At 38.8% G+C, this 22,583-nt stretch overlaps 1 protein-coding gene across 5 annotated transcripts in view; it reads right to left on the bottom strand.

Annotated features, from left to right (window-relative positions):
- The window catches only part of RNF168 (ring finger protein 168), a 41,989-nt gene that overhangs the window by 4,146 nt on the left and 15,260 nt on the right, over nucleotides 1-22,583 (bottom strand). For 4 of the 5 annotated variants that reach the window (XM_032869372.1, XM_032869371.1, XM_032869369.1 and 1 more), the window contains 3 exons: nucleotides 16,745-16,924; nucleotides 14,130-14,251; nucleotides 3,665-3,746 (listed from right to left, as the gene is read on the bottom strand). In XM_032869372.1, the coding sequence (XP_032725263.1) occupies nucleotides 3,665-3,746; nucleotides 14,130-14,251; nucleotides 16,745-16,924 (384 nt within the window). The remainder of the gene's footprint in view (nucleotides 1-3,664; nucleotides 3,747-14,129; nucleotides 14,252-16,744; nucleotides 16,925-22,583) is intronic. The other variant, XM_032869373.1, reaches the window with a different exon arrangement.

Here is a 22,583-nt window from a genome sequence, read left to right as displayed (position 1 = left end):
TTTCACTCCCATTAAAACCTACAAACTAGATTTTGTGTATGGCCAATAAGTTGGCACCAGGACCTGACCTCTCTTTCACCTTATAAATTTCCTCTAGGCCATAGGTTTTTAGCCCCTTTTTGTGCCACAGACTCTTCACCTTTTGGCATTTTGGTGAAGCTTATAGACCTCTTCTGAATACTTTAAAATATAAAAATAAATCCATAGGATTACAATGGGAATAATTTATACTGCAACACAATTATTAAAATGTCATTCCTAATGCAATGTGCAACTATTAATACATTAAATAATAAGATCTACTGAGGCAAGTCTAATCACTTGTAGTACTGAAGTAGGGACAAGTAACAATATTTCAAGAAACCTGCCACAAATTTAACATGATAAAAACCTGTTCTTTCCACTGATGATGACCAAAGGGACAGCTTTTGCTAACAGTATTACAGTTTGATGTCTACATTTGTAATTAAAGGAATGAGAGTTTAGGTGAAAGTAAAGATAAACCTTTCCTTCCATTTAAGTTCATATGTACTCTCTGGATTCTAACCACAGACCCAGGCCTTAGGTTAAAAACCCTTGCTTTAAAAAAAGAAAGGAAGAAAGAAAGAAAGAAAAGAAAAGAAGAGAAGAGAAGGGAAAAGAAAAAAAGAGAAAAAGAAAAAAAAAAAAAACCCTGACTTTTGTCAGTATTATTTTTCTTTTCACTTATAGGTCTTAGGTAAGTAAATACCTAGGATTAGTTTTGACCACAGAAAAGTCTTAAGGCAGGCTTTGGTGAATATTTGCAAATGACTTACCAGATAAAGGGCTAGTATCCAAAAATCTATAAAAAACTTATCAAATCAACACCCAAAGAACAAATAATCCAATCAAGAAATGAGCAGAAGACATGAACAGACATTTCTGCAAAGAAGACATCCAAATGGCCAACAGACACATGAAAAAGTGCTCAACATCATTCGGCATCAGGGAAATATAAATCAAAACCACAATGAGATACCACCTCACACCAATTAGAATGGCTAAAAGTAACAAGTCAGGAAACGACAGATGTTGGCCAGGATGTGGAGAAAGGGGAAACCACCTACACTGTTAGTGGGAACGCAAGCTGGTGCAGCCACTCTGGAAAACAGCATGTAGGCTCCTCAAAAAGTTGAAAATAGACGTACCCGACAACCCAGCAATCACACTACTGGGTATTTATCCTGAAGACACAAATGTAGTGATCCAAAGGGGCATGTGCACCCGAATGTTTATAGCAGCAATGTCCACAATAGCCAAACTATGGAAAGAACCTAGATGTCCATCAACAGATGAATGGATAAAAAAGATGTGGTTGGGGCGCCTGGGTGGCTCAGTGGGTTAAAGCCTCTGCCTTCGGCTCCCGTCATGATCTCAGGGTCCTGGGATCGAGTCCTACATCGGGCTCTCTGCTCAGTGCGGAGCCTGCTTCCCCCACTCTCTCTCTGCCTGCCTCTCTGCCTACTTGTGATCTCTGTCTGTCAAATAAATAAATAAACTCTCAAAAGAAAAAAAAAGATGTGGTGTATATATATACATATGTGTGTATATATACCTGTGGTATATATACACACATATACCTGTGGTGTATATACACACACACACCTGTGGGGTGTGTGTGTGTGTGTGTGTGTGTGTGTGTGTGTGAATACTTATGCAGCCATCAAAAGAAATGAAATCTTGCCATTTGCAATGACGTGGATCAAACTAGAGGGTATTATGCTGAGCACAATAAGTCAATCAGAGAAAGACAATTATCATATAATCTCCCTGATATGAGGAATTAAGAGAGGTAGAGTGGGGGCTTGGGGGGTAGGGAAGGAAAATATGAAACAAGATGGACTGGGGAGGGAGACAAACCATAAAAGACTCTTAATCTCAGGAAACAAACTGAGGGTTGCTGGGAGGTTGGGAGGGGCGGAGAAATAGAGTGGCTGGGTTAAGGACACTGAGGAGGGTATGTGCTACAGTGAGTGCTATGAATTGTGTAAGACTGATGATCCACAGACCTGTACCCCTGAAGCAAATAATACATTATATGTTCATAAAAAAGAAGACAGACAGACAGACAGACTGGCTTTGGTGAAAATTTGCCTCAGAACAAAAATTACTCCTTGTTGTTAGAGACCTTAAATCTATTCTTTTACCTATTTGCTTTGCCTTTATCATTTCTTATAGCATTTCTTACAAACCAGTCCACTTTGGACTGGATAAATTCCAGGTTGCTTACCTGCTTTTGCTGTGAATATGAACACGAGGGTAGGACAAATATCCCTACCCTACAAAGCCTCCTCCATCCTCAGGTCTAGTATGAGTCAGATCATCTAGACCTGAATCCTCCTTCTAGCATCTCTACTTAAGGGACTGTGCACAAGTCTCTGTGTGTGCCTTAGTTCTTAACTGTAAAATGGGCACAAGAATGAATACCTACCTTAACAGAGTTGGTGCTTGTGGTGGACACTGAAGAAAATAATACAAACATTATCCGGCACATGGTAAATGCCAATTAAATGACAGGTTTTAAACTACCTAGCTGAGTTTTTAAAAGATCTAGGAGGGGCACCTGGGTGGCTCAGTGGGTTAAGCCTCTGCCTTCAGCTCGGGTCATGATCCTGGGGTCCTGGGATCGAGCCCCACGTCGGGCTCTCTGCTCAGCAGGGAGCCTTCCTCCACGTCTCTCTGCCTTCCTCTCTGCCTACTTGTGATCTCTGTCTGTCAAATAAATAAATAAAATCTTTAAAAAATAAAAAAAAGTAAAAAATAAAAGATCTAGGAACCTCTTAGTAAAGGGTTAACAAAACGTCTCTGTAGGAAATCAACCTTGGCAACAGCTCACATTTCCTAGTTCTATTTTCCTAAAAACCTGATAAAGGTACAATGTCACCTGTGTTACTAGGCCACATAGCTTATGGTAAAAATGATTTTACTGGTGAACTGCATCTGTACTAGGAGAACTATGATGATCTATAAGCAACCAATGGGAAACCAGGTCTTGGGGCTTCTGTAAGTGACTTATAACTCTTCTGACCTGGTTTGTTCCTTCCTAGGACCCCTGGAGGCTACACCCATGGGTTGTTACAATAAATAACTGACTCTTATGGGGAATAGGGCTTCTAGGGCCTCCCCATTCTCTGCACTGTCTCATTTCCAGGCTGTCACTTAGGAGCTCTAGAGTGAAGGCTCTTGGGGCACAGATACGCCTATTAGCATGCTCTGTTTCTTATCCTCTAATTTTCACTGACACTGAGGCTGGTACCAGGTGTAGCCTATTTGGTTTTGCAGGTTTGATTGTCTAAGCCGGGGATCCACAAACCATAGCCCATGAACCAAATTCTGCCTGTTGCTTGCTTCTGTAAATAGTTTTACTTGATCAAAGCCTATTTGTTTATGTACTGTCTTGTGGACGCTTTCACTCGAAAACATAGCTGAATAGTTGTGACAGAGTCCATAAGGCCACAAAGATATTTACTATCTGGCCCTTTAGAGAAATTTGTTGACCCCTAGTCTAGGGGAGCCTAAGATGACTAAGGAAGGGTATTCCATATACTACAGTGACTATAAAAAAGTTAGGAAACTACAAGTATTAGCAACCCATAGCATTAATAAACTTACCAAAGGAAGAACATCTTTAGCATCCACATACCTTAGACATGCAGTTCTTTGGGCTTCCTTGTACAATTTCAGACTGCGATGCTGACCCGAACGGAGATTTAGGTGACAAATACCTTACAAAAAAAAAAAAAAAAAAAAAAGATTTACCAAAGTTTGAATGCTTTGACAGACAAGTGGCATGTGACCACTATAATAAGCCAGATTACCTATTTACGTGAAGACTGTCTGATCTGTTTGGCTGATTTGATCACAAAGAGTGTATTCTAACTCCTTGTCTCAGGTATTTTGGCCTAATACAAGAGCAATACTTAAAAGGCTGAGTATTATTATATTTTAGTGAAAAACAGCAGCAAAGGAAATAAAAGTCAAATCTAAATATTTAATTCTCAATAAACATTGGAACAACACAAGACTATAAAGTCGTTCCAAACGTAATGTACATGACATTTTAAATCAGGAGAAAAGAGATATTTCTTTTTAATGCCAGGAATTCCGGCTGTTTACTACATTTTTAATGTTTACCATTGGGAAAGCACTCATGATTAGATTCTCTACCACTCTGGTATAGAGATTTTGTTAGATACACATTTTGTATCAACTATCTGCCTAGAAAAATACAAATACATCAATACATCAGCATAACGATATCTCAAAACGTCTAAGCATCTTTAATAGGCTGTCTGCCACAGAAAACATGGAAGTTTGTAATATGATGAAAAAATGCTGTAAAACAAAAGGGAGTAAAAGGAGATAGTAGGCATATTTTAAAAACTGTAAAAAAATTCAAACACATATATAACTATGCTTAAAAATGACAGAGATGTCCTAAAATGTTGGCTGCCTTCAAGTGGTGGTAACTTTGGGTGATTTTCAAGGAGTATCTAGCTGTTGTTTTTATAATTAAAGAGAACAACAGAAAAATGTCTGAACTGCAAATAATATGTAACACCCTAAGTTCCAATGTGTCCAAAGTACCAATTAGTATGTGGAACAATAAAATAAAATCTAGACAAAGATATCATTTAAGAATAAAGAATAGGGTGCCTGGGTGGCTCAGTGGGTTAAGCTGCTGCCTTCGGCTCAGGTCATGATCTCAGGGTCCTGGGATCGAGCCCCACATCGGGCTCTCTGCTCAGCAGGGAGCCTGCTTCCTCCTCTCTCTCTGCCTACCTCTCTGCCTACTTGTAATCTGTCTGTCAAATAAATAAGTAAAATCTTTAAAAAAAAAAGAATAAAGAATAATATCCCTTATAGATCAGAGTTGAATCAATATTTAGTTGAATCAATCTAGATACTCTGCAAACTAAGTACAAGAACTACCTTTTCTTAAAAAAAAAAAAAAAAAGAACTACCTTTTCTTTTTCTTTTAGATTTTATTTATTTATTTGACAGAGAAAGAGACAGGGAGAGAGGGAACACAAACCGGGGGAGTGGCAGAGGGAGAAGCAGGCTTACGGCTGAGCAGGGATCCCTGGGATCATGGCCTGAGACAAAGGCAGAGGCCCAACAACTGAGCCACCCAGGTGCCCTAAGAACTACCTTTTCAATCAATAAGAGAAAACAGGGGCCCAGGTTTAGTCTCATTTTTTAATTAATGGGAAAGCATGTGCACGTATGTGCACGTGACGGGGGAGAGGCAGAGGGAGAGGGAGAAAGAATCTAAAGCAGCCTCCATGCCCAGCATGGAGCCTGACCTGTGGGACATGTGGCTCAATCCCACAATCCTAAGATCATGACCTGAGTCAAATCAAGAGTTGGATGCATAACTGAGTACACCTAATCTCATTTTAGTTTTGTTTCCCAAAGCTGAAGAACCCTTCTGTCAAAGCTGGATATTAGTTATCAAAATAGAATTACTATAGCATAAGTTTTTTTTTTTTTTTGAACTCCATAAGCAGAGAACGTGACCAGGTACTTATTCAACATAATCAGGAAAGATTGATGACCTATCCCGAATATTTTTTATGATAACTGGGTAATGTATGAATACATGCTCATTCTAAAAAAGTAAACAGAAATATAGGACATACATGCTACCATCCCTTTCCATTCCTATTTGCTTTCTCATATGTAACCAATTTTTTTAAAAATATGATTTCAATATAGTACACACTTTTTATTTTAAAGATTTTATTTATTTGACAGATGACAAGTTGACAGATAGGCAGGTAGATAGAGAGGGGGAAGCAGGCTCTCCACTGAGCAGAGAGCCCGATTCGGGGCTGGATCCCAGGACCCTGAGATCATGACTGGAGCCGAAGGCAGAGGCTTAACCCACTGAGCCACCCAAGCACCCCTACACTATCTCTTTTTTAAAACAATCATATTCTTCTGTGATTTCCTTTTTTTTCACTTATGTCTTAAAGATCTAAGTATATATATGTCTATCTCATGAAAACAAATAATTTACAAGAAAATAGTTGCAAAACATATATAAGAATCATAATACACTGCGGTTCAAGGAGGGGGATACTGACTGGGAAAGGACACCAGTTAACCTTTTGGAAACACTCTGTAGCTTAATCTGGAAGATGCTTTATACGTAGTTAAAAATTCACCAAAACAACACTTAAGAATAGTGTACTTTAAAGATTTTATTGATTTATCTGACAGAGATCACAAGTAGACAGAGAGGCAGGCAGAGAGAGAGAGGGAAGCAGGCTCCCTGATGAGCAGAGAGCCCGATGCGGGGGGCTCAATCCCAGGACTCTGGGATCATGACCTGAGCCGAAGGCAGCAGCTTAACCCACTGAGCCACCCAGGCGCCCAAGAATAGTGTACTTTAATATATGTACGTTACAATTTTTAAAAGTTTTAAATCTTTATATAAAAACCCTTATACTTGGGGCGCCTGGGTGGCTCAGTTGTTAAGCGTCTGCCTTTGGCTCCGGTCATGATCCCAGAGTCCTAGGATCCAGTCCCATGTCAGTCTCCCTGCACTGCATGAAGCCTGCTTCTCCCTCTTCCACTCCCCCTGGCTGTCTCTCTGTCAAATAAATAAAATCTTTAAAACAAAACAAAACAAAACAAAACAAAAACCAAAAAATCCCTTATACTTATCGCCTAGCTTAAAGTGAGGGGAGGATCACTTATTTTAACATCCTTTATGGGGCCCCCTCTTGGTCCCCTCAGAGACTCGACTATCCTGAGTTTTCCCTTTTTTTTTTTTTTTTTTAAATATTTTATTTATTTGAGGGCGCCTGGGTGGCTCAGTGGGTTAAGCCGCTGCCTTCAGCTCAGGTCATGATCTCAGGGTCCTGGGATCGAGTCCCGCATCGGGCTCTCTGCTCAGTGGGGAGCCTGCTTCCCTCTCACTCTCTCTGCCTGCCTCTCTGCCTACTTGTGATCGCTCTCTGTCAAATAAATAAATAAAATCTTCAAAAAAAAGAAAACTTTAAAAAATATATATTTTATTTATTTGACAGACAGAGATCACAAGTAGGCAGAGAGGCAGGCAGAGAGAGGGGAAGGAAAGCAGTCTCCCCGCTGAGCAGAGAGCCCGATGCGGGGGCTCAATCCCAGGACTCTGGGATCATGACCTGAGCCGAAGGCAAAGGCTTTAACCCACTGAACCACCCAGGCGCCCCTTCCCTTACTTTAAAAAATAGTTTTACCACACCTTTGAATTCTTAAACATGTACTCCTTAGTACTGAAGGATTTTGACCTTTACATAGACGGAACCATACTACATGTATTCTACAACCTTTTCCTTCGCCCATTTTCATGATTTATGTGTGTTATTCTCAGCTAGATTCATTCTGACTGTTGGATAGTATTCAGTTCGACTGGGGACATCTGGGTACTTCTGCTCTTTGCTATTATGAATAGCACTGCTGGGAACATTCCTCTATGTATCTTCTAGGGTTTCTTTGGCATCTATGCCCCAGAGTTCTAGAGTATCAATCTTTTACACTTCCACCAAACACAGAAGTGCTCCTTATTGTCTACGATACTTAATACTGCCAGAAAGCTACTTTTTCCAATAGGATGAGTGTGAAATGCTACCTCACTGTGATTTTAATTTGTGTTTCCTCAATTACTAATAAGGTTCAATATCTTTTCAAATATACATTAACTTTCAGGTTTCATTTACTATGAAGTCAAAGTTTTTTACCTGTTTTTCCTACTGATTCTTTTCTTACTCAGAGGTGGGTATTTCTTTAATAGTACATTACCTTTTCTCAGTTAAGTAAGTTAAAATTTCTTCTTTTTTTAAGCAGGCTCCATACCCATCGTGGAGCCCAGCATGGGCCTGAATTCACTCATGAGATCAGGACCTACACTGAGATCCAGGGTCAGATGCTTAACCTACTGAATCATCAAGGCACCCCAAGTTAAAATATCTTCTTAAAGACAGAAGATCACCATTTTATTTTCTTAAAGGTATTTTGATAAAAATGTTCTTAATCTTATAATCTAATTACATATTTTGCTCTTTAAAATTTCCTTCCCCAGGATGCCTGGGTAGCTCAGTCACTTAAGTGTCTGCCTTTGGCTCAGGTCATGATCCCAGGGTGCTGGGATACAGTCCCCCACTGGGCTCCTTGCTCAGCGGGGAGCATTCTTCTCCCTCTGCCTGCCACGCCCCCTGCTTGCACATGCTTGCTTTCTCTGACAAATAAATAAAATCTTCTCAAATAAAATCCTTCCCCAAAGAAAATCTCCTTCATTATCTGTCTAAAGGTTTATAGTTTCATCCACCATAATTTTTCTATACAGTATGAGTAGAGATCCAAGCTCATTTTTTCCTTATATAATCAATTGTCCCAACAGCATTTATTGACAAATTCATCCTTCTGAACAGCTGAAGAGCAATGATGACTACTGTACTGGTTACCCAAAGTACCTCAAAACTTAGTGGTCTAAAACAACAAATATTATCTCAGTTACTGAAGGTCAGAAATCCAAGGGCAGCTTAGCTGGGTGGTTCTAGCTCAGGATCTCTCATTAGAGTCTAGGGAAGATGATGATCAGTGATCTAAAGGCTTGACTGGCGCTAGAGGATCACCTTCCAAGAAGTTCACTCAAAGGTTATTCTGGAGGTCCCACTTCTTTACTGGTTGTTGGTAGAAGGCCCCAGTTCCTTACCACACGGGCCTCCTCATAGGGCTGCTCACAACAGGGCAGCTAAATTTTCCAGAGCAAATAATCCAAAAGAGAAAAGTCACATGTCTTTTACAACTTAGTCCCCAAATACCCTTCAGGTAAATCTATGTGTATACTTAAGTCTGGCCTCTATTCAAGGGGTGAAGAACTGGGCTCTCTCTTTTTAGGGGAAGAGTTTCAAAGAATTGGTGGGCATATTTTATAAACACCAAAGCCCTCATGAAGGCTGCAAAAATAGCTGTATTTCTAAACTACTACATTGCCTCATTTTGTTTATCCATCCCTGTGCAAGTATCATATATATTTATTTATACATTTTAAAGCATCCAACTCTCCACCACACATTTTCTCTCCCCTTGGTGGTATCTGAAAGCCCTTTCTCTTCCATATAAATTTTTAAGTCAGTATGTCAAGTTTAAGAAAAGGTTAGGATTGTGACAGATGTCAAAAATTATCAAATTGGGATGCCTAGCGGCTCAGTCAGTTAAGTGTCTGCCTTTGGCTCAGGTCATGATCCCAGGGTCCTGGGATCAAGAACTGGCATCGGGCTCTTTGCTCAGTGGGAAGCCTGCTCTCCCCTCTGCTTGCCTCTCTCTGTGCTTGGGTTCTGTCTCTCTCTGACAAATAAATAAATAAATAAAATTAAAAATTTTTATTTATTTATTTTAATTTACTTATTTTATAATTTATAAATTATAAATATATAAATTATATAAATAAATATATAAATTATAATTATAATTTATATATTTAATTTATTTTATGTATTTATTTATTAAATTTTAAATTTAAAAAAAATTAGGATTGTGATTTCAATTGCACTGAAATCTGTTGGTCAGTTTGGGGAGATCTGACATTTAGCATTATTGTAATACTAGACATCTTCTAATCCATGAATCCTGCTCATTTCTTTAATATGATAAAATTTTATAATATTCTTCATAAGGTCTTATAGATTTTACTGTAAATTTTTTTCTAAGGACTTTTTATTTTCTAATGCTATAATAACCTAAATCTTAAAGTTACATTTTCAACAGAACTTTTGTACAGATTTTATTATCTACCAAACTTGCTAAACCCTTACTGATTTTTTTTTTTTAAAGATTCTATGTATTTATATGACAGAGACAGACACAGGGAAAGACACAGCAAGAGAGGGAACACAAGCAGATGGGAGTGGGAGAGGGAGAGGCAGACTTCCCAAGGAGCAGGGAGCCTGATGTGGGGCTCGATCCCAGAACTCTGGGATCATGACTTGAGCTGAAGGCAGAAGCGTAACAACTAAGCCACCCAGGCACCCCACCCTTATTAATTTTAAAAATATATCTCTGATATATATATATATATATATATATATCAGTGTATTTTATATATTCCACCTCTGATAACAATGGTTTCTTTTCCAAGCTCATATCTTTTGTTTCCTTTTATTATCTTACTGTGCAGACTGAAATCTCTAGAACAACACTGAACAGAAGTGGTAAATAACAGACCACTCTTGTATTTTCCTGTTCTTAACGGGAATAATTTTAATTTCCTACCATAAAGTATGCTATCTGGTCTAAATTTTTTGGCAGATATCCATTAATAGATTAGTTTATTCCTATTCCCACTTTATTAAGAATTATCATTCCCATGCTTTTGATATTGAAACAGTTAATAGGGGGGCACCTGGGTGGCTCAGTGTGTTAAGCCTCTGCCTTCGGCTCCGGTCATGATCTCAGGGTCCTGTGACTGAGCCCCACTTCGGGCTCTATGCATAACAGGGTGCCTGCTTCCCCCTCTCTCTCTGCCTGCCTCTCTCCCAACTTGTGGTATCTCTGTGTGACAAATAAATAAAATCTTAAAAAAAAAAAAAACCGTTAATGGGTTAATAGTTAATACGTTAACATTAAATTATCATCTAATATTAAGTCAGTAATGTATTCCTGGAATTGTCATTTTAAATATATTCTTGGGCCACCTGAGTGACTTGGTCGGTTAAGCGTCAGACTCCTGGTTTTGGCTCAGGTCATGATCTCAGGGTCATGACACAGAGAGCCTTGCATTGGGCTTTACGCCCAGCACGGAGTCTGCTTGGGATTTTTGCCCCTCCCTCTTCCTTCCCCTCTGTTCCTCCCCAACTGTGTACTTGAACTCTATCCCTCTGTCTCTAAAATTAATTAACTAAATTTAAAATAAAGTATTTATTTACTTTCAGCCTTTCTCCCTTTTCTGATATGGCATTTAAGGATTTCTAAATACTTGAGTCCCCTCCCAAAAGTTTAGATGTATAATACTTTCAGTTTTATTATTTCCATCGAGATTTCTTTAGCCAAAGAATTACTCACCAGTTTTTCTTAATTTTCAAACACCTGAGTAGCCTGTTTGTTAATCATTTTAAATTTGAGATGAAAACCATATAGCACAAAATAAACCATTTTAAAACATACAATTCAGTGGCATTTTAGCATGTTCATGAATTTGTAAAACCATCACCTCTATTTCGTTCCAAAACTTTTTCATCATTCCCAAAGGAAACCATGCATATGTTAAGCAGTAACTTCCCCCATTCCCACCTCTCCCCAGCCACTGGCAACTCCTAACCTGCTTCCTATCTTATAGATTTACCTACTCTAGCTATTTCATATAAATAAATAAAATCGTATAAAAGTCAACCACTTTGTATGGCTTATTTCATGGAGCGTGTTTCTGAGGTTCATTTATGTTACAGCATGTATCAGGACGTCACTCCTTTTTAGAGCTGAGTAATACACTGTTGTGTAGCTTATACCACATTTTGTTTATCCATTCATCCTTCAATTGACATTTGCGTTTGTCCAACCTTTGGCTGTTCGAAGTGCTGACACAAACAGCTATGTACAGATATTTGTTTGAATTCCTGCTCCCAATTCTTTTGAATACATAGGTAAGAGTGGAATTGCTGGATCATATGGTAACTCTTTTTAACTTTCTGAGGAACTTCAAATTGCACCACTTTACATTCCCACCAGTAACTGTACAAGATTCCAATTTCTCCAATCCTTGCCAACACTGATTTTCCTTTTTTTGAATTACAGACATCCTAGTGGATGTGAAGTGGTATCTAATCGTGGTTTTCATCTGCATTTCCTAATAATACTAATCACTAATAATACCAGGAATCTTTTCATGTGCTTACTGGCCATACGTGTATCACTGGAGAAATGTATATTCATGCCCTTTGCTTATTTTGGAACTGGACTGTTTGCCTTTTAAGTCATAGAAGAATTCCTTATATAGTCCAGAGATTAGTTCTTACTTGTTTTTAACTTTGCTTTAACTTTAATCTATTAGTTTCTTAATTTCTTCAATTTCTTTTAAATTCATCTGTCCATTTTTTTTTTTAGTTTTTTTTTTTTTAATTTTATTTATTTATTTGACAGAGATCACAAGTAGGCAGAGAGGCAGGCAGAGAGGTGGGGGAAGCAGGTTCCCTGCTGAGCAGAGAGCCCAATGTGGGGCTTGATCCCAGGACCCTGAGACCATGACCTGAGCCAAAAGCAGAGGCTTTAACACACTGAGCCACCCAGGTGCCCCCCATTTTTTAATATCTAGTAAAATTTTTTTTAAAGATTTATTTATTTATTTATTTGACAGACAGAGATCACAAGTAGGCAGAGAGGCAGGCAGAGAGGTGGGGGAGCAGGTTCCCTGCTGAGCAGAGAGCCCAATGCGGGGCTCAATCCCAGGACCCCCGAGATCATGACCTAAGCTGAAGGCAGAGGCTTTAACCCACTGAGCCACTGAGGCGCCCCTCTAGTAAATTTTTATCTTTATTTATTTCAAAGTATGTATTTAGGTACATGAAGATCCATGACAGTTACATCCCTTAAGCAGAACAATATTACATCGATATGAAATATCTCTGCTTTTCTCTTAATGGTTTTGTCTTGATTTCTACTTTGCAAAATATCAGCATTAATAATATTGATATTGAGACATCTATTTTTCTCTCTTAATAGCAATCTCCTGTTTTAACTGCCCCCCAAATCTCCACCTCCCTGCTCCAAAATGAAAATTTCTGAGTTTTGGAAGGACATAAATTACCTGCACATATTTACTCAATTGAGCCAAAAACCCTTACATATTTTAATTAATTTATTTTTAAAATAGGCTCCAGGGGCTCCTGGGTGGCTCAGTGGGTTAAAACCTCTGCCTTCGGCTCAGGTCATGATCCCAGGGTTCTGGGATCAAGCCCCCTCCACGGAAAGCCTGCTTCCTCCTCTCTCTCTGCCTGCCTCTCTGCCTGCTTGTGATCTCTGTCAAATAAATAAATAAAATCTTTGAAAAAATAAAATAAAATAAATAGGCTCCACACCCAATGTGGGACTTGAACTCATGACTCTGAGATTAAGAGTTGTATGACCTATCTACAAAGTGAGCCAACCAGCTGTCCCTATTTTTAAACTCTAGATTGTGGTTCTCAAATGTTTCCAATTGTTAATTACTACGGGAACGCTTATATCCTCATGAAATCACGAACTCTACCTGCTCCTGGAGGGGCATTATAAGGAGACTAAATCCACTCCACTATAGACTACCTGACTCATGCTTTTTGTATAGTAGAGAAAAAATATAGTGCATAAACTGAGGAAAAAAAGGGTGAGGGAATGACCTAGATGGCAAGTTGTAAACTCTCAGTGAGGATGACCTTATATGGGACTAGCTTTTCTTATCTGAATCTAAACCAGGAGAAAAAGGAATCTAACTGGTTAATTCTGAGAAAATAGGAACATGAAAATCCTGAGCTATCAAGATAAAAAAAGACTTCAGGGACACCTAGGTGGCTTAGTCAGTTAAGCATCTGACTCTTGATTTTGGCTCAGGTCATGACTTCAGGGTTGTGAGAGTTAGCCCTGTGTCAGGCTCTGCGCTGGGTGTGGAGCCTGCTTGGGATTTTCTCCCTCTCCCCTTGCCCCCCCCCACCACTCTCTTAAAACAAAACAAAAGAAAAAAAGGCTTCATATCTCTCTTCATGCTAACTAGGCATCTAAGCTATGTAAGTTGCACCCTTATTTTCACTTTACATCAATCTCAGACCATCTGGAGAGTTTTCATGCAAAGTTCATGGACCAAATCTTAACAATCAGCCGACTAAATGAGCAAAAACACCAGCATACAGTAAATGATCAATAAATAACTGACAGAGGCACCCGGCTGACTCAGTCAGTTAAGTATCTGACTCTTGATTTTGGCTCAGGTCATGATCTCACAGTTGTGAGATCAAGCCTCACATTGGGCTCCACTCTGGGCATGAGGCCTGCTTAAGATGGGCCCTCTGCAACCCTTGTCTGTGCACACACGCTCTCTGTCTCCCTCTCTCTCCCTCTCTAAATAAATACATACATACATATTCACGTTCACTTACTTATGAATATCTCCAGTGTTTGTCTGTTTGTTCTTACTTTTCTTTTGAGACTTGGTTGTGACTGTATCAGATTTTCTGGAATTCAAGGGAGAAGCCAAGACACTTCCATCACCGAAATTGTTCTTCAACAGAAAAAGCATAACAAACATTATTAAAAAAAATTATAATAAAATAGGCTATTATTTTGACTAATTCAGAATCCACAACAGAATTTTTCAGGAATTATGCTCACATTTAAATTCTACACATCCTTTGAATACAACCATGCAAAAATTAGTATAAATAGGATTACGTCCATCCAAGTTGGCCTACATTAATTATTTTTACTTTACATTATAAAGCACAAAGGGCATGATGATACTAGTAACCATTATTCTAATGAATGACTTCATATAATTATAACTACCTTAATCTATAGGGGAAAATTCAAAGAGCTGTGGAAATACTCGGAATAAAAGGTAATTTTATGTAAAAGCAATTTAATTTAGGGATTTAAGAGCATACCAGTATCATAAGTATTTACTTGCTATACTATCCTCATAAACTGCTTACTATACTACTGGAAAAATTAATATACTTTATGGTAGTACACATTTGGCCAAACTTTCTCAAGTAAACCTAGAATTCTTTTAAAATATCAATAGATCTACTCTTAAAAATCTCTGTTTAAAACAAGAAGGTTTAGGTTTTTTGTTTTTGTTGTTGTTGGTTTTTTTTTTTTTTAAGATTTTATTTATTTATTTGACAGACAGAGATCACAAGTAGGCAGTGAGGCAGGCAGAGAGAGAGGGGGAAGCTGGCTCCCTGCTGAGCAGAGAGCCCGATGTGGGGCTCGATCCCAGGACTCCAGGATCATGACCCGAGCTAGAGGCAGAGGCTTTAACCCACTCAGCCACCCAGGCGCCCCCAAAACAAGAAGGTTTAGAAAAGACTGTTGACAGATAAAGATGACCCAAAATTCTCCTCTTTAATATATTTTCTTACCTATGTCATTTATTTATTTATTTATTTGACAGAGAGAGAGAGAGAGAGAGACAGCAAGAGAGGGAACACAAGCAGGAGGAATGTGAGGGAGAAGCAGACTCCCCACTGAGCAGGGAGCCCAGTGCAAGTCTCGATACCAGGACCCTGGGATCATGACCCGAGCCGAAGGCAGACACTAAGTAACTGAGCCACCCAGATGCCCCTGTCATTTGCTGTTCTATTGATCAATGTCTTTTATTTAATTTCCTGATTATGTACCTTTCAAAATTATTCTACTAAAATTTTAAAAAGAAGAAATATATGAAAAAGGGCAGGGGTGCCTGGGTGGCTCAGTTGGTTAAGCTTCTGACTTGACTTTGGCTGAGGTCGTGATCTCAGGGTCCATGTTAGGCTCCATGCTGGGCATGGAGCCTGCCTGGGATTCTCTCTCTCTCCCACTCCCTCTGACCAACCTCCCCACCTCTAAAAGCGGGGGGGGCATATAATCTCAAACTTAGGTACACTATTATGAATAGTATGCATCTCAAAAAAAAATCCCAATTCTGAATAAACTTTGTTTTGGTAAGTGCATTTTAAGATACTTGTTCAAAAGCAGAGGAATTGTTTTTAGAGGTTCTCAAACCTGAATGTACACTAGGCTTCCCCAGATGTCTCTGGGAATGGTATTCCCCAAAACCCATCCTGAGAGATCTGATGCAGTAGATTTAGAACAGATATGGGAATTTGTATTTTAAAAGAACCCAGGTGATTCTGCCAGGTTTGTTCAAATCACTGGGTCCCACTGTGCCCTCAAGTCTTAAAAGTATGGTCTTATCATCCTTCTATTCATTTAGTAATTTAACTATAGCAAGATAATAAAATCCAGGTCTAGTGTACTACTTAAAAATTAAATGTGCTTCACTTCCAAAAACTGATCTATATCCATGCAATGGAATATTATGCCATTCTTAAAAAGAATTAGATAAGACTATATGTATTCACAGGAACAATCTCTAAGATATGTCAAGTGAAAAAAGGCAAGGTAAAAACAGTGTGACTGATAATGTTCTTTTTAGGTTAGTAAGAAAAAATAAACTGTTAGTAGTGCTAACCTTTGGGGCAAGAGACTAATGGAACAGGAATGAGAATACAGAGGTGGAAGGGGAGAAAGGAACCTTTCACTTTGAATAGCTTTCCTATACACTCTGAATTTACTAACATATTAAAAACACTTTTTTACATATACTTCAATCAGAGCAAATATATAACAACATGCAAAAAACATTAACAATATGCAAAAAAAGATCTGTTTTGTTGAACAAATATGTCAGAAATTGCTTCTAGTCATGGTGAAAGATCTTTGAAAACTATGTTGTCGGGAAGCCTGGGTAGCACATTTGGTTAAGCGGCTGACTCTTGGTTTCAGCTTGGGTTGTGAACTCAAGGGGTGTGAGATCTAGCCCTGAGTCAGGCTTTGTACTCAGGGTGGAGTCAGCGTGAGATTCTCTCTCCCTTTCCCTCTGCCCCTCCCACTCATGCTCTCTCTCTCAAAAAAGTAGATCCTTTAAAAAAAAAAAAAAGAAAAGAAAGAAAACCACATAGTCTAAAGCAATAGGAACATTAATACTTCAAAGTTCTCTCCTAAAACTTACAATATTAATGCTTAGTTTTCTTGCTAGTTCTTCATCACTTTTCAGTTGTTCTTCCATCTCTCTTCGCCTTTTTTCTGCCTGTAGTTTTTCCTCCTCTTCCTCCTCTGCTAATAATCTCTGTATGTATTCTTCACTGGCTTTATTTTCTTCCTCCTCACAGGCTCGTCGCTCTGCCTCCACCTTAAAAATGATTAATAAAGAACATATCTCTGAACTTTTTAATATACTTGCAACATTCCTGTTTTTTTTTTTTAAGATTTTATTTATTTATTTGACAGACAGAGATCACAAGTAGGCAGAGAGGCAGGCAGAGAGAGGAGGAAGCAGGCTCCCCACTGAGCAGAGAGCCCGATGTGGGGCTCGATCCCAGGACCCTGGGATCATGACCTGAGCCAAAGGCAGAGGCCCTAACCCACTGAGCCACCCAGGCGCCCCTTTTTTTTTTTTAAAGTAGGCTCTATGTCCAGTGCGCAGCCCAACACAGGGCTTCAACTCATGACCCTAAGATCAAGGCCTGAGCTGAGATCAAGAGTCAGAGGCTTACCCAACTGAACTACCCAGGTGCCTCTATATTTGCAATCTATATGTATTTTTTTAAGATTTTATTTACTTATTTGAGAGTGAGAATGAGCAGTGGGAGAGGCAGAGGGAGAGAAAGAGAGAGAAGCAGACTCCTCCCTGCTAAGCAGGACCCAGCTACTACTGGGCTTGATCCCAGAACCTGGAGATCATGACCTGAGCCAAAGGCAGACGCTTAACCAACTGAGCCACCCAGGAGCCTCTATACTTGTAATATTTCTTAAAAAGAATAGTAAAAGTAACAAAAAAGAACAAATTGGCAGGAACAAAATGTTTCAAATGGAGTACAAATCTGAAGGCAATTTCCTGCAGAACAGATCAAGAGGTCTCTTCAAGGAAGCCTTCCCCAGTCAGCCCAATGATACCTTGATCAAACCCCCATTCCTCTTCATCTCAGTCATAGAACACTTTCAACTACACTGTTGTAATATTTGTGGAAACGTCTGTAGGTAATACTTTTCCTCGGTTAACTCAATGCTATATGCTTACTAACTTAGGCCTAGGTTTCTGAACCAAACCCTAGCCAAGGGGATAGAATGATAAAAATTGAGACTAATAAGGGTCTAACTGTGAAGCTAGGAAGAATGCCTCAGGCCTAACAGGCAGGAGTGGAGTGGCTGCCGAAGAAGCAACCACAATGGTGATTATGTGATTTACAGATGGGGAAACAGAGAAAAGCCGTAACTTTCTTAAGGTCATTAAGTGGCAGAGTGGAGACTCAAAAACTCAGATTCTAAGACTTAAGGCCATTCCTGTGGTCATTTAAACAACACTTCCGGAAAGAAATAATACAAGAATCATTTTAGAAATCCAAAGGATTTGACTCAAGAATAAGTCCTTGACCTAGTTCAAGTGTTGGAGACATAAGGGAAAGTTTGTTGAAGACTAAGTTTTCTTGCTCCTAATGAAAGTCATAGGAAACGACTGCTGCTTCTTCCTCTGCATGTTGTGTATGCACTTCAAGTTCAAAACTGTGCAGCCATTTTGCTATTAGCCTTAAGTTAAAGTAACTGACAAAGTTAACAAAGAAATGGAGCTGGAGCTCTGAATGAACTTTTGGAATTCCAGTTAATTACAACCTTCTTATGTAAGGTAGTTTAAGTAGGGTTTTCTTTTATTTCTAGTCAAAAGCATCTTTACAGAACCTGTTCTCACTACATTGTTGAAAGAACTAAATTATTCCTTTAAAACCCTTACTTAAGGGAGCACCTGTGTGGCACAGTTAGTTAAGGGTCAAACTCTTGGTTTCAGCTCAGGTCATGATCTCATAGAGTTGTGAGTTTGAGTCCCATGTTGGGCTCCAAGCTCAGTGCAGAGTCTGCTTGAGATTCTCCCTCCCTCCCCTTCTGCCCTTCCTACTCATGTTCTCTCTTCCTCTCTCAAATAAATAAATCTTTATTTTAAAGGTAAAATATAAAAATATTTTAATTTTTTATAAAAATATAAAAAAATAAAATCCTTACTTAAGAACAGTGCTTAGACCATGTTAAATTAACCACCATAATTATTTTATAATTTTTAAAATTTTTTTAAAGATTTTCTTTATTTATTTGAGAGAGAGCATGAGAGGAGAGAACGTCAGAAGGAGAAGCAGACTCCCCATGGAGCTGGGAGCCCAACATGGGACTGGATCCCAGGACTCCGGGATCATGACCTAAGCTGAGGGCAGTTGCCCAATCAACTGAGCCACCCAGGCACCCTTTAACTTTTTTTTTTTTTTTTTTAATTTATTAGAGAGAGAGCAAAGTAGGGCAAAGAGTAGAGGATGAGGGAGAAGCAGGCTCTCCGATGATCAGGGAGCCCAATGCAGGACTCGATCCCAGGACTCTGGGATCATGACCTGAGCGGAAGGCAGAAGCTTAACCAACTGAGCCACCAGATGCCCCAGCCATCATAATTATTTTAGGTCTTCTGGAACTTCCACGGTCCAATACAATAGCCACTAGCAACAGGCTGCTACTGAGTAATTAAAATGTGACTAGTCCAAATCTGTATTGTAGTATAAGTACAAAATACACAAAAGGATTTGAAGACCAAGTAAAAAATAATGTAAAAAATTTAGATGTTTATACTTTATATAATTAAGTCTTAATTATGTATAGTCTCATATATTATTATATAGTTAATGAATATAATTTTACATAGAATGTTTTATATTAATTACAAGTATTTTGGGTTACATGAAATATTTAACCGTGTTGAAAACATACATTAAAATTAATCTCATCTGTTTTTTAAAAAAATATCTAAAAAGTGTGGCTACTAGAAAAATTTTAATTATAAATGGGCTCATATCCTACTTCTATTAGATAACACTGCTCTATACTAAGCAGGATTGTAGGGAAAATATTAGGGCTCTCCTAGTATTATAAAGTTTAAAGGCTCTTCTGTAAACATTACCCCCCTCTTTTTCCATTAGGTTCTTCACAATTACCCCTCATGCTCTCCTCATCTAAACTTATTATTTGTGTCCCCCCAAATTCATATGCTGAACCCCTAATCCCTGATGTGACAATATGTGAAGGCAAGGGACTTTGGGAGGCAACTGGGTTATAAGGGTGAAGCCCCTATGACAGGGATTAGCAGCCTTATAAAGAAGAAACACGGGGCACCTGGGTGGCTCAGTGGATTAAAGCCTCTGCCTTCAGCTCAGGTCATGATCCCAGGGTCCTGGGATTGAGCCCCGCATCGGGCTCTCTGCTCCACGGGGAGCCTGCTTCCCTCTCTCTCTCTCTGCCTCTCTGCCTACTTGTGATCTCTGTCTGTCAAATAAATAAATAAAATCTTTAAAAAAAAAGAAGAAGAAACATCAGAGATATAATCTCTCTCTCTGCCATGTAGGACATAACGAATAGGCAGCTGTCCACAAGCTAGGAAGCAGGCCCTCATCCGCCAGCAGATCTGCCTGTGCCTCGGTCTTATACTTTCCAGATCCATAACTGTGAGAAATAAATGTTTTTTGTTTAAGCCAACCAGTTTATGGTATTTTGTTATAGCAGCCCCAATGAATAAGACAGCCATAATCTACCACTCTTTTTCCATCCTTTAAGCTCAAAGCTTCAGGGAAATAAAAAAAATCTTTCATAACTAAATGTTTAAGAATCACTATCAAAAACTAACTCAATGAAAAATTCACAAGCTAGCAAGTTATAAAATGAATGTTCAAAACTCAATTACATCTATATATAGAAATAACCAGTTAGTCGTTTTAACAGTTGAGAAGACAAAAATGATGTAGAAAAATTGGCAAAAGACATGGAGAGTTCACCCTCACAAAATTATAAAAATGTCTCTTAATTACATGAAAATATAATTTTCCTCATAATAAGAGAAATACCAAGTAAATCTACATAGAGATAGGACTTCAAGCTTCTAGTGATGATAGAGGAAAACAATGGTGGAAGACATCTTCCGAGAGAATACAATTTTAAAAACCTGGACATTATACAATAAGCAACTACCAAAGGAGTGGGAGAGTGAACGTAATCAGACAAACTGCTCCTCCCGACTTCAAGCCTGGAGCTAACATAATCTAACACGCATGGAGGAAACTGACCCACACTTAGAGTCACTTGATATTCTAAAAGGTTCACAATTTACTGAGGAAAAGATGCTTGATACAATACACAGGGATAGAATAAGGGAATGTTTGTATGAGAAAAAAAAAAAATCAACTTCAACCCCTAACTCATGTTATATTCAAAAACTAACTGAATGGATTATAGATCTAAACATAAGAACTAAAATTCTAGAAGAAACTTCCGTGACCTTAGGTTAAGCAAAGTTATCAAACTGTATACCTAAAATTAGTAAATTTTCCTATTAAAATTTCTATAGAAAAATGCTACCTGGGATGCCCTGGTAGCTCAGTTGGTTAAGCCACTACCTTCAACTCAGGCCATGATCCTAGAGTCCTGGGATCGAGTCCCACATCATGCTCCTTGCTCTGCAGGGAGCTTGCTTCTCTCTCCACCTCTGCCTGGCACTCTGCCTGCTTGTGTGTGCTCACTCTCCTTCTCTCTCTCTCTGACAAATAAATAAATAAAATCTAAAGAAAAATGCTACCTGAAGAAAGTATTTTTTTAAAAGAAAACCTATGTTGTGTGCCTGGGTGGCTCAGTTAGTTAAGCAAATGCCTTGGGCTCAGGTCATAATCCTGTAGTCCTAGGATCAAATCCCGTATTAGGCTCCCTGCCCAGCAGGGAGTCTGCTTCTCCCCCTGACCCCTCCCCTCTCATGCTCTCTCTCTTATTCTCTCTCTCTCTCAAATAAATAAATTTGGGGGGGGGTGCCTGGGTGGCTCAGTGGGTTAAGGTCTCTGCCTTCGGCTCAGGATCGAGCCCCGAGTCGGGCTCTCTGCTCAGCAGGGTGCCTGCTTCCTCCTCTCTCTGTCTGCCTGCCTCTCTGCCTACTTGTGATCTCTGTCAAATAAATAAATAAAATCTTAAAAAAAATAATAAAATAAAATAAAAAGAAAAGAAAAACTATGTTAACACCATTTATCACCCATTAGATTAGCAAAAACTCAAAAGCCTGACAGTACTCTGTTGGCAAGGATGTTTTGAAATAGGCATTCTCATTGGAAATGCAAAATGGTATCCTATGAAGGAAAATTTGGTGGTTTTCGTAAATCCACATATCATTTACCCAAAACCTGGCAATCTCATGTCTAGAAATTTACCCTGAAGTTATACTTCTAATAATTTTGAAAAATACATACACAGTATTGCAGTATCATTTGTAATTAGAAAATACTGGAAACTGGGGCGCCTGGGTGGCTCAGTGGGTTAAAGCCTCTGCCTTCGGCTCATGATCCCAGGTTCCTGGGATCGAGCCCCGTGTCGGGCTCTTTGCTTGGCAGAGAGCCTGCTTCCTCCCTTCTCTCTGCCTGCCTCTCTGCCTACTTGTGATCTCTGTCTGTCAAATAAATAAATAAAATCTTAAAAAAAAAAAATTAAAAAGAAAAAAGAAAATAAAATACTGGAAACTATCCTACTCTCTCTTGAGTAATACGGAGTGATTTCCAGGGGATATTACCAAGTAAAAAAAGCAAAGTCCAAAAGAATATATAGTATGCAATATTTAATAAAACAAGAGCAATTATATATCAGTTTATCTCTACAAAAAACACCAAAAAAAAGGATAAACCACACAGTGATAAAATTGGTTATCTACAATGTGGTGGACACAGGGTAGATAAGATACAGGAGGGAATATCCTCTCTGCAAATAACTTTTTATGTTATTTTTACTTTTAGGTG

The sequence above is a fragment of the Lontra canadensis genome, unplaced genomic scaffold (assembly GCF_010015895.1).
Source record: "Lontra canadensis isolate GAN:19392208 unplaced genomic scaffold, GSC_riverotter_1.0 scaffold38, whole genome shotgun sequence".
Lineage (NCBI taxonomy): Eukaryota > Metazoa > Chordata > Mammalia > Carnivora > Mustelidae > Lontra > Lontra canadensis.
Note: the sequence above shows the minus strand (reverse complement) of the source record. Positions and strands in the feature narration are given on the sequence as shown.